We start from the raw sequence: 13,471 nt of genomic DNA, 5'->3' as shown, positions 1-13,471 counted from the left end.
CCCCGAAAGAACACGACCTGGCATACTCAGCCAGGTAGGCTCTGTCCAGCAGGCTGCCTTGAAGGAAAGGGCTTATGCTAGAGAATTAGCCCTCTTACATTCCCTTTCTAACTCTCTTGATTTCCAACAATGATTGACTTTTGAAAGCATGTCCTTTTTCCCCTCTTCATCCTGATGAGAGATTTCCCTTTCCCCTCCCTCGATTCTGACAAGAGCAACTGTATAGACCGGGATGCTACGTGGAAGTGAGCGGGTTATCTACTCACAGGAACAGCAGAACAACAGCACAGGTTGGCAGTGAGAGTTATTTTTGAGGTACTCGAACTGAACACATTACCAAATGTCCTTGTCTCAAGTGAAAACGGATCAAACTGTGATGGTGGAGGATCTGCTTTTAATTCTGTTCAAGAGTCAGCAGGTGTCACCCAATCAGGAGGATAGTTTGTTCAACACTTACTCCTAAATAGTCATCCGTACATCCTGGAGGCAAAGGTGCTAACGCACATGAAAACAGCGCAGGACTTACAAAATTCAGCACCCCAGCTGGAGGACACACCCAACAACAAAACCCCAGCCATTTAGCCAGCTTGGAAATTCAAGAATAAAACAAAATGCAGACAAGATTTTGCGTTTTAACAAGTCTGACGCAAGTCCTGAGGCAGATATATACTTATTGATACTGACACAGACTGTGGGACAAGCCACCAGAGCAAGCCTGGTCTCATCCTAAAGTCTACCCTGGGAAACACGAAACAAAACAACATTAATACACCTGGATTAATTAGTCTGGCAGAATCACACTGAACAAACATGTAGCTTCCTAGAACACAGCAAGTATAGTGTAAACATAATGTAACCAAAGAGCTTTGGGGATAAAATTGTCTCAGTCTTTGCATTTGCCCCTGATCCTTTCACAGTGCCAGGTTTTAACTAATACTGATGGTGTTGCTAACCCCATGACGTAACAGTCAGTGTGACATCTCCACACGCTTTCAACTGTCTCTAACATGGGCTGAAATATGTTCTGCTTCTATTTCAGAGTTTAAATATGTAATGTTTTGTTATATATCTGTATTATTTATATATTATCTATGCAAGGACAGGATCAACTGAGAAGATAATTCCTTCAAATTACACAAGACATACTTTTAAACAGGCAGATGTGAATCTTCTTCCCAGATTTAGATTTTTGTCTTAAAAAAAAATGATCCAGGAAAAACAAAACATGACATCAGTCTGCAAGCCTCCCACTAACATTTGAGGTAGCAAAGGAGCATTGTGAAGACCTGTTCAGGTTCCTTTGTGTACAATGCTGACTCACAGAGGAAGAAGTGATTAGCATTTACCTAGGACTGCTAAAGAAAAAGCAAGCAAGTCCTTTGCAGACGGAAAGAATAGAGCTGATGGCGCCTTTCAATATTACTGCAGCATGTTTTACAAAGCAATGAATTAAGCATTTCCCAAGCAGCACTTTGGCAAAGCACTTCCATTTCTCTTTCACATGTTTACAGTTAACATCTCCAGGAGCCCAAACCTATCTACAATGCTATGAAACTCACCTTCCTTGAAGGTAGCTTGCTCTTTGGGTTTCTTTTTACAGAGAAAGAATAAGTCCATCAAAATGATAAGACTTAACCTTGCTCAGAAGAAGGATATTTCATCAACTGCAATTTACTGTAAGTCTCAGTGATAAATGACTTGTGGGGACAGATGCACAGCGATAATTAATGAGGAAAACCCACACTATGGGCAGAACTTGGTTCACAAAGCAGATGGCCAATCTCTTCACCATGTACCACCTAAGTACCATGGGTTTCATGAGTTGTGTCTCAAGTTTCTTTGCCACTTTAACAAAACATTTTTAAACAGTTCATTTAAATTCATGCAACATCAATGAGCGTCTTAGTGTGATGCTGTTCAGTGGCTCAGCTCTGCGTGTTATTTTCATGCTCTCACATGGCGTTAGAAAATGACACTGTCAAGCTAAGGTTTGGCCCAGGTAAATATGTTTGGTGCGTGTTGGGTACATAAAAACAAATCAAAACATGAACACCAGCTTTTACAATCTTAATCTAAGCAAGCAAAAATACCCTATGATTTACCATATAATTTATATGTATTTTTATATATAACCAGATGGAAAAGAGGGAATGTGGAAGTGAGGTTTAAATTAGCATGTTGATCCGGGTAACCAACATGCACATGTGAAACCTGACGTTCACTCGAGAGCCTGCACGATGATAAACACGGAAATGGACAGGATAAAGAACAGAAGCCAAGAATCAATATCCCCAAATGATTCCAAACTGTCATTTCTGTCTACTTTGTCCAGTTGACCCTGGGAGCAGGAAGGTCTGTAGTGCCCTCACATGGCCAGTGGGCTTAATGGAAACTCTACCGGTATCAGACAGTTAAAAGACAGCTGATTGAATGCATTCATAAATGAGATACTTTGATAATTAACACTACTTTCCACAAATGTACGCGCACCCTTCTCAAAAACCACTAACATTAAGTATACTCTACATTGTATCTGTTCCAGAATTTGATACAGACATTATCCAGAAAAAGGAAAAATCATATTCTTCAGAAGAAAGATTCCATCACTTTTAAGAGGGTAGATGGGTTTAGGGGAGGAGGGGTGAAGGAAGAGCAGTGAGTTCTATGAGGACAACACACAGAATTTTCTTGGGGATGTAAAATGATTTGCCTTAGTATGATGCACAAAAGTTAGAGAATTCAATTTCTTCACTTAAAATATTTAGTTAAAAAAACTTGAAAAAATATTTTAATTTAAGGCAATAAGTAAGTGATCTGTTCAGAAACCTTTTAAAACTTTCTTTAAATAAAAGACAAAATGTAAAATTGGATGCAAAGTGAGGCCTGCAGTACAACCAACAAAAAAGAGGTTGGGAAACGTCTGAGATGACGGTTTCCCAAGAGTATAAAACATATAATCAAACTATTTGAAAACTACTATACTTATTCTAGAATGAGCTAGGCAGTGCTGTGGGAGAGAAGTCAGTCCTAGAGGCTATCTTGGATAATTAATGTTATCTTAATATTGTCTTTACTGGAGGAAAGAGTTGGATGAAGTAGAGAAAATAAACTTTCCTATCACAGGGTCAGACACCTTTTACTTTTTGCTTAACAGTCAGATAACTAAAAAATGCTACTTAACTGAATAACAGGAGAAAAACACAGATTTGCTTTTAACTCATAAAATTTTAGTACTAGATACAACTCAGGTGAATAATCCTGTTAACTATTAGCACTTGAATAAAATATGTGCAGCACAGAGAAGAACATAGGTTACCATGTAATTACACTTGTCCATAATGAAATTCAGTTAATTACTTTAGGGAACAAGTGCTCAGCATATTCAATTAACTTCATTTAGTGAACAAAATTTGCTAATGAATGATAATGTTTAATCTATCTAATCTCTAATTCTAATGAAATGGAATCCACACAAAAGGAAGAGAGGCAGGGCGAGATAACAGGGAGACAGACAGAGTCTGGGAGCTAAGACCTTAGATATATTCTTTAAAAAAAACACCCCAGAACTCAAGAGATGATATAATATCTACATATATATATATATATATATATATATATGTTTACATTTATAGTCATGTGATAGCCACTTGACTATAATTCTATCAAGAGCTTGCATACAATACTCTTCTCAAAGTGAACAGATCCCTATCAAATAGGAGTGTCTGCAACTGTATAAAACACAGAAGAAAAGGCATTTGATAAATCTGCTCACTTGCATTGGCTAGCTTCCAATATTAACCCATACAACCTAATTCTGAGCAATTGCTTCTAAGTTAAACCAATGGTACTGAAAAGAATGAATTTCCATCAGGGTGGGAGTTTAGACTACAAAGGCATTCCCAATGAAGACCTCTTGCTTCTCAGGGCTTCTGACCACATGTTATAAATAAAATGAGTTTTAAAATAAAATTCAGAGATCCTAAGTTAGTGTTCTTTGCAAAGTAAATATCATATTTATCCTGACCACCACACGCACGCCCTTCCAAGTCTACTTAACACTGTAATAACCTGTGGGGCTCACGTCAGCAGGAGACTGTAGCCATCCTACCTTCAGAGGTCACACAGCAGTTGCAGTAGGAACCAAGACATGCTCATTCTGAGCATATTAAAAAATTACCAAAAGATACATGTTTCTTCCTAAAACTATTACTTTAAAATGACCATGAAAAGGCCACCTGTGAACTTATTAGAGCCGGATAACTTGCTGATGGCTGACAGGGTCACATTCCACTGTACCCAGTGTAAGGTGGGGATGGAGGGCCAGCATGTCTTAAGTCACCATCCATCACCTACCTCTTTTCAGGGAAACCTGTGAGGACCAAAGTCTTTCAATACTGTAATGACACAGGACGGAGAGGCTGAGAGGGAGCAGGCGAGGAGGGCAGTGGGACAAGGTTGAAGGGGGTAGGCTCCATGTCACTGTCAGCGGGTCTGGAGAGAACCCATGTGAAGGCTAAAATGATACGCATCCACCTCCCAAGGCTTTTCCTACACATTCGCAAGCCTGTGGGTCTTATTAGAATCATCCCCTTCCCAGCTCCAGAGTTCTGTGGTCCTATGATTCCATCGCTCCATTTTTAAACCTGTGGAGTGGGAGTGTTTCTGAGTGCCCTGCTTACACAGATGGCGGTGGGAGGAATCTCAGGAGTGTGTTGCATGTAGTAAATGCCCACTTCACTACGTAATCACCCCCTTCGCAGTCCACAGGAACCCAGATTGCTATCTCGGAGTCACCGAAACGCCAGGGCTTTATTAATGGCAGCCCGGCAACAGCCCATACATACACAAGGATCACAAAAGAAGGGATTTCTCCCAGTGACACACACCTGGCAGTGAACACAGCAAGAATACAGCACACAGAACAGGGTCACTTGTCTACATTAGCTCCGCAGACAGGGAGAGGGGGACAGACTGGGAGACGGAAGACAAAAATGAACTCAATGAAAGATAAAAATTACACAAGATATTTCTACATCCCTGATGTTCTAAAAATACGCCACACTAAAAGCCATTTGTCAAGGCAACCTTTCTGAGACTATGACACGACCACCATGCCAACCACCAGTTTCTCTTCCACAAACTGGCTCTGTGCAAACTGCTGCACAGCCGAGCAATTCTCCTGTCTGGTTCAGGGATCATTGCTCACCCCATGCTCACCCAATCCCACCGATTATCTCAGAGCCATTTTATGCCTCCTGTTACTTTCTCAGCCTGTCACTGTATATCACAGACACTGGCAGACTGCATAGCATCCTGCGATCCCACCATACAACTGTTCATAATATTTAACAAGGCATTTCTTTACCTTGGTCTCCTTGGCGGAAAACTCTGAGGAGTTGGAAATTTTCATAGACTTTGACCGGTGGGACTGCCGCCGGATAGAATCCTCCCGGGAGTACTTCACAGAACCTGAGGTCCTCACCCGCACCTTGCTGGCACTCTGAACACTATTCACGCCAATCATTCTGAAGGTCTATCAGGGAATAGGTTTGGAGAAATAAAAAGGCACTTTCTACCGGTTACAAAGCTCTAATGCTGAAGGAACTCTGCCAGGTGAACTCCAGCAGCTCCGAGCAGCTCCTGAGCAGCTCTGCGATCAATCGCCTTAGCTTAGGAAGCACCAGGCTGCCTCCCCCAGCTTCTTCAACTACCCTGTTTGCAGCCAGTCTGATTGTTCCAGGCACGGCACGTCACTGGCTGCAAAGAGGAAAAAAAATGCAATCCCACCCCTGCTACTCGGCTCTTTTACACACACACACACACACACACACACACACACACACACACACACACACACACCATATTCACACTCCACTCGGGAACAAATGGCAATTGGCCAAGCAAGCAGTTCATTAACATTCCAAATAGCAACACCATTTCTCTTGTGATATTGTGCAGTAATCTCATTAGTGTCAACAACAAAACAGAGATACCGCAGATACTAGTCGAGAGTAATCTGCAAGGCACCACTGTGGTGAGAACGGACGGAGCCACATTTATGAAAGGGAAAAAGAAATGCAGACGGGCATCAGGGTGTCACCAGGCTCAATCAATTACAGGCTTGTGGCAGGAGGCTAGCCACAAAGGCATCTTGGTAATCAATAATTTTCCTTTCTTTCCTATTTTAAATTGTTGCTGGTCAGAAGAATTAGATGCTTCCTATGACCTTAGAAAGCTACAGCCTGGTGCTTACACAGGAGATGCTGACTTGCTCAGCAAATGCAGAAGGGTATCAGTAGCCTCCTTATCACACTGAGAGTTAGGGGGAAGAGGGGTATTACATATGGCTTAGAGGAAGATCAATAAATCCAATCCAGATCAACAAGGACATTTTTCCAAAGCCACAAATGCTCTGTGTAAATTGGAACCGGCTGCTCTCTGAGAATGAATTACAAGTTGGACCTTGTTATAAACTGAGATACACTGAGCTCTGACACGCAAAGTTGCTTTTGCAGTAATGTCTACAATGGTGGCAGCAGACTTGCCGGGTGTCACAGAAGCAGCAGGTCTTGATTTGGGTATTAATACAAATTAACAAAACAAAAGCAGTATGTAAAAATTATTCTGCCAAAACCGCTGCCTCAATTCCCTATGACCTTTAACTCTCACTCCCTTTTCGGTTCTTGAGACATCTATGCAGTATACACCCAGGCACTGATATACTGGGACACTAAGATACCGTGCTGTTATGCCCTCTGTGAACCAGCCCGGGGAGAGGGAACTCTGGAGCCTTTGATTTTGATATCATGACAGGCCATGTTCCACTTTCCTTCACTGTCCCCATCCTTTCTTTGAAGCCCCAGGGCTTCAACTGCTCCATAAGCACACTGACAACTGTGAGTGGAATTTGGTCTAAAATAATAATAGAAAATAAATTTAGAAGATCTTAGGGCTCATCTGCCTCTAGGCATGCATGGAGCTCAGAGTCTATGCTGTCACTGCCTTCTTTGAGGCATACCTTTCTCACCTCAAGTAATCGGTTAGGACGCAATGGCTTTATAGTTTATGCTAATCATTTGTAATATGTAATATGTAATACAGCAGTGAGAGCATGCTGTAAGTATATGTGGCCAGTGTGACACTCAAGGTGCAACCACAGCCATGCTGTGACACAACAGCACCCTGCACCCAAGTGGAGTCTCCTCAGAGAGGGCAAAACAGGCAGCACTTATTTCAGCCTTAGGACATTTGCCAGTCTCCATAGGTGGCTTTGGAATTTCTCCTCAGGTGGTTTTCTTTTCTCTACCAAAGTGGTTACTAAAAACAGTGAGAGAGAAAGCTGTATCCTACAGCGTAACATTCAGCTCCACTTCGGGGAGAAATTGAAGGAACGTTTTATTTTTGCCCCATTGCTGCCCAGCTGGCTTTAGCCGTGGCCTGTAAAAAGTAATAACCAATTGTATCTGTTCAATACCTACAACTCCATCCACCAGTACAGATGAGGATGGTCAGTCTAGGATACTTTACACAGATGCAAGTGTGCATGCTGTGCTACACGATAGGGCATCATCTCCCTCACACTGCAGCAGAGCTCTCTAGAGCCAAAGAGAAAAGCTGTCCTCCTTCCCTACCCTGCATTCCATGTTCCAAAGCACATAACGTGGTCTGTATGGTGACAGACACCACTGCAATGGCCCTCACGGTCCAGTGACTAAGAGCAGATGGTGTCTCTAACCTCCTACGTGTGTTCTTAAGAAGCACCGGAGACTCCTAGCTCTTTGGGTTCCTGGTGCTCTCAGGGTCCTTTGGCTGTGGTTCTCCGTCACCGCCCTTCTCAATCAGACCCGTGTCCCCGTGCCAGGCTAATGTGCCGACGGCAGCCTCCATAACCCTGTTGAATATGGGCTTGCCTCTCTTTGTTCAACCGTATGCCGTGATCCCCACTTGCTGCCCTTCTTCCAGGAGCAGTTGCCTCCCCCCTCACCCCCTCACAGTCTACAGAGATGGCTTCTCACCATCCAAGGTCAGCCTAAGGGTTAACTGTCAAAGAGATTGCCACTAGCTACTCTTCCTAACAATCCTCACTCCCACCCTTAGCATGCAACCGAAGCCCTCCCCATTCAGGTTGCCTAGTCTCTCTATTCAGAAACACTGCATGCCTCATATGCATCTCTCCAGAGTGACTCCACCCTTACGCACTGTATGCATACGTCCATTCACATCTCAGGGGCATCTCACGGAAACACAGATATCATTGCTATGTATTTAACCACATATAAGGCTATCTAACTCATTAAGAATCACATAATATTACATTATATGAATATATTGTGTTCCACTGGTGCCATATTTTTGGCTTAGTTTACTGCTGTTTGCTACAATAGACTCAGAAAATGGTTTCAGGAAATATAGACGCATTATATCATATTTAAACAAACTATCTTTGTCCCATACTTCCTTGCTACTGCCACTGTCTTGATATGACTACACATAGTTTACAACTAAATGCCCTATGACATACCACACGGCTCTGTTCTGCACCGGCTTACTCTAAGGCCTTGCCTCTTCTAGACGTTAGATAACCTATGCAGACTCCATGCAGTAAAATAAAGGCATTGCCTCCTAGAGGGCAACAGCTGTTTAACAGCAAAAAATAACTTTCTATGAAAGCTTCAGCAAAAAACAAAGGTGACTTCCTGAACAGAACATAATGCTAGGAGAAACTATTAACTAGAGGGCTGTGAGTTGGAACTTCACATTCTGATGCTTTCTCCAAATGATGATGATATCTATTGCACACGTCCCATAAATCTTCTTTAAGAGGCTTTAGTTAATAATAGTGATGATGATTATAATAATAATAATAATAAACAACTACAATGAACCCCATTAAACATATTTTTATTGTGTGCCTAGTAGGCAATGGGTAGTGGGGACATACATGACTCACACAGCTTTGAATCATTCCATTACAATAGTGCCCAGGCAACACTAAATTCCTTTGGAGTATCAAAGGAACTTAAAGGCTCACAGACCTCAAGAGGAATAATTGCCAAAGCAATCATGGTGTGTAGATGGAAGCTTCCCTCTTTTCTAAAATTTTTGGAAAATTAGCCAAACACACAAATAAACAAAACCAAAACAAACTGCCAAAGGCAAGCATAAGCTAAATGAAGGAAAAGTGAGATGTTCAGTCATAAAAACTGGAGAGAAGACAAAGTGAAAATGAGTTGTAGGAATCAATCTTCTAGAGACTTAGCAGGATTCAGAATGTGGGCGGGAGCCAGGGTCAGAGTAGCCTTTTTATAGAACAGAATGGTGGTTTTAATAATCCCCTAGTTCAAAAGGCTCCCATGTTTCTTTCCCTAGGCTCCTCAGATTACACTCTGAGAGTGAGGCAGAGTGAAGTGACAAAATGCTGATCTGATAGAGGGCTGAGGTTTTCTGGAGCTGTCACACAGCCACCATCCTGGAAAAGCAACTGCTGTTTAAAGTTGCTAATAAATAATCTTTTAAACTAATCCTTTGTATTCAAACTCACCATCAGATTTGGACTTAGAAATGATCACCTTCAACCTCTTCACTTTCAAGATGAGTATTTCTGAGGTATAGAAACTTGAAGTGACTTATTCAGGGCCTGGTTGCTACAGGGTTTCTTACTCTCTAACACCAGAGGGATTGTTTAGAGGGCTGAGGGGTAAATACGCTGTTTTCTACACTCTTTGTCTTTTAAAAGCTAAACATGCCACAAACATACATGTCTAGATCACACCACTGCTTTAAATGATTGTCATGAAATGGAAGTGGATTTGGGGAGACAAATCTCAGAAATGGAGATGAAAACTTAGAAAACAGTTATGGAAAGAAGACGTGGAAAATTGGCTCTGTCAGTACTAGTTTACACACCATGTGAAACGTGGCCTCTTCTGCTCCTTGCCGTAGGAGGGAAGGTTCTGTGCAGTGGGTACTTTTCCTTTCCAAATATTGTGAGATCATGAAACTAGTCATCCTTCTGAAGAGCAATACTTACCACCATCAATGACAATGCATGTTTACAGTGAACACTGTCGCATCTAAGGACCAAACTAAACATATGCCTCCCGTCTTTGTCCACACCGTCCGAGCTGATGCAGCACTGCCATTCTGAACATAAGCAGATGTGGCCGCTTAGCTTTTCCCAGCACTTTATGCACCTTATGGACTTGACACTCACAGCCTGTGCTGGATCTCAGTGCTAGGTGACACTAGTCTCCCAATTTGACCCTAGCCTCTGTTACTAATCCAGGGCTCTAGAAATGTCTCACAAAACACAGTCTTGTCCTCTACCAACGGTCTGCCTTTGTTTTCTTGTTCAGAAGGCTGCTGAGCAAGCTTCGTGTGTGTGTGTGTGTGTGTGTGTGTGTGTGTGTGTGTGTGTGTGTTGTATTAAAAAAAATTACTTTTCCTCATTTTAAAACCAATGTGAAAATTCTGCCCACAGGGTGACTACACATTTCCCAAAGTATAAACAATCAAGATGTAAACAAAAACCTAAAATTAAGTCATCTTTGAAGAGACTGCTCATTGGAAGTCCCAGGCTCTGTGGCCTGTTTTACCTATGGGAATGGTTGCCTCACTCCAGCCAACTCAGACCTGCCTGTAGCATCCCATGTTAGTTCTATCTGTTCTTGAAATATACAAAGCAACTATATGGGGAAAATTCCTTTAAATAAAACCTTCTTACATTTTATTATATATTAAATATTTTATTATATATTAATTATATATTAAATGATGTGGTCATGTTCAAACATGAAGGAGTCCCAAAATTAAAAAAAAAAAGTATTTTTCCTGTTGAACCAAGCCATCCATGTGAAGTTATTTAGATCAGAGGCACACATTGGCTTTGGCAGTTAGGAGTCAAGCAAAATGCCCAAGGAAGCCTATAACTAGGACGCAGCTCTGTGTAACTAGCATTTTCTTCTCAAACTACCCTATCCTAGAGTGACGGGTTTTCTTGAGGCGGATAGGTAAACCAACTTATTCTACATACTGGAAATCATAAGTTCTTGTTAGAATAAAGTGACCTTCATGCTGTAGCAGAATAATTGTAAGATGCAAATACAAAAGTTGGCTAGCCAGCTCCTCAAAGCTCTTTCTCCAAGGTGAGTAGGCTATTCATTGTATGTGGGGTAGTAAGCACTGAGAAAATGTTCTGTTCCAGAGGCTAATCCAATAACGCTACCCATAATTACCTCTTTACACCATCCAGCGCAATAATAAACATTCCCAAGGCCTAACACATGCCAGCCACAGTGTCTATGAGGAAATGAAATGACTGGAGAGCTTGCCCTCATGGTGCTTCATAACAGAGATAAATTATACTCCCATGCAATAAACTGTCAATCAAAGAAAACAACTCCACGTGCCTGTTTCCCTAAAGCATTATTCAGAGTACACGTCTTTCTTCTGTGTCACTTTTATCTATCAGAAAAAAAAAAAAAAAATCCTTTAAGGATTCTATCCATCATCAAGATTTCTGAATAGTTTGTTTATGTTTTTAAGTCAATTATTTTAATCTTCGTTAGTTTATTTTCCCTTCCTGGTGATTATAAAACCTGGCTACACAACTGAGCAGAGAAATCATCCATTTTGGAAAGACAGTCCATCATGGCAGGGCGGCACTGCAGCAGGAACAGCGGATATTCTTGTGGTAATGAGTGAGCCCACTTCTGGGCAGATCAGGAATGCAAAGAAAGGAGAATCCTTGGCTTTATTTTCACTCTTTATTCAGTTTCTGAATCCAAACCAGGGAATTGTTACCCTAGAAAGGAGAATCCTTGGCTTTATTTTCACTCTTTATTCAGTTTCTGAATCCAAACCAGGGAATTGTTACCCATATGCAGGGTGGTCTTTTCTCCTCAGTAAATTCTCCCTGGAAATGTAAAGACTCATTAAATCTGTATTTCCAATCCAACCAAGTTAAAAATATAAATTAACCATCACCCACACACACAATGCTTCCCATTAGATGCTAAGTAAGAGTACTTACAGTCTCTATAATGCAAATGACAAAACATGTTTAATCCTGCTAAACATTTTGATTTCTCTCATTTACTATTACAGGTGCTAGGAACTGATTATTATGCAAAAGCAGGCAGAATACTTTTCCTACAGAGACAGACAATCAAATAATCATTGATTAAATAATCAATCCCTTAAACAAAGATAAATCAGTAAATTTGTCAATACTGTAATAAAGAAACATGCAATGTTCTGAAAAGACTCCAACCCATCCGGATCTTAACAAGAATTGATTTCCCAGAAGAAACTAGAAAATGATGACTGAGATGGGACTGAAGGAGAAACTGCAAAAGGAGGAGACCCTGAGCAGGATATGCAACACTCCTGTGGCACAGGAGAAGGAGAGAAGAGTAAACATGAGGGGCTGAGAGACCCAGGAGACTCAATGGAAGAGGAACTGCAGCATGAGAACGAGATGAGCCACTGCCACCTTATCCACAGATATTCCCTAACTACAACCTTAATGTTTGCACAGGGTAAAATCAGAGGCACCAAGGCTCAGCCAGCGGTCTAGAAGAATATGGAGTTTATTTAATTGCTGCTTACTTCCATAAAGTTTTGCTTTCTACTCACAGCAACACCACTGTATAACAACAGCTGGGACAAAAGTTGTTCATCACAGAAGACCACAAGAAATTGCCACTTTATGGTCATTTTCTGTATCCAAGTCCTTGGTTTTACAAAAAGCACAATAAGCCAATTGCCTATGCTGGGTAGATGCTATTCAAATATCTCAGTCAGTAGGTCCATCCAGAATCAGCATCAGCATTATTATTTCTTCCTCTTTTTCTATCTCTTAAGTCATAAGGTTGAAAAAAATACTATTAAGTCTTAAAACAATACTTTGGGTTTCACAAATCCATTTCCACAAAAAGAACGTCTAGGTAGAAGTTTAGACCAGTATCAGCTTGCCCTCAAGTATATTCCTGAAGGGTTTAGAAAAACCGTGAAGCGGGCTCAGAAGAGAACTACCTCATATTCCTAAACAGGTAAAGGCCAGGTGCTACACGTGAAGGGTCCCATGCTCAGCCAGTCCTTTAGAGGGTTGAGAGAAGGAGCTCTTTCAAAGGCATTTTGTCTGACTTACTGATATTGCTTCTAGCTTCCTCTTTAGCCCCATAAGCTCCTACAGTATCTGTTGGCTTCCAGTGGAACCAAGACATCTAGAAATTTGTAACCTTAAACCAAAAAACCAAAGAAACAAAGCCAACAGATTTATGGCTTAACTTTTTATACCATGGTGGCAGTAAATAACAAGTCTTCTATACCAAAGACACTGGTGTTGGCATCTTGGCTTGACTGTTGGTTTTGAAAGGTTTTCTTAAATTCTCTGAACATCACACGAAAGCAAACAGTGTAAGCAAGGAAATGAACAAACAAATAAGCACACAGTGACAACCAAGGAAAA

At 41.3% G+C, this 13,471-nt stretch overlaps 1 protein-coding gene across 5 annotated transcripts in view; it reads right to left on the bottom strand.

Annotated features, from left to right (window-relative positions):
- PSD3 (pleckstrin and Sec7 domain containing 3) overlaps nt 1–13,471 on the bottom strand; it is a gene marked incomplete at its 5' end in the record, with an annotated part of 409,927 nt that overhangs the window by 97,048 nt on the left and 299,408 nt on the right. Inside the window, one exon of one of the 5 annotated variants that reach the window (XM_080929049.1) lies at nt 5,366–5,524. The exons of the other annotated variants lie outside the window; for them this stretch is intronic. Coding sequence (XP_080785175.1) covers nt 5,366–5,524 — 159 coding nt within the window. Of the gene's footprint in view, nt 1–5,365; nt 5,525–13,471 lie in introns of those variants that run through there. 5 annotated transcript variants of the gene reach the window in all.

Source organism: Micromys minutus (assembly GCF_963924665.1).
Source record: "Micromys minutus genome assembly, chromosome: 14".
Taxonomy (NCBI): Eukaryota; Metazoa; Chordata; class Mammalia; order Rodentia; family Muridae; genus Micromys; species Micromys minutus.
Note: the sequence above shows the minus strand (reverse complement) of the source record. Positions and strands in the feature narration are given on the sequence as shown.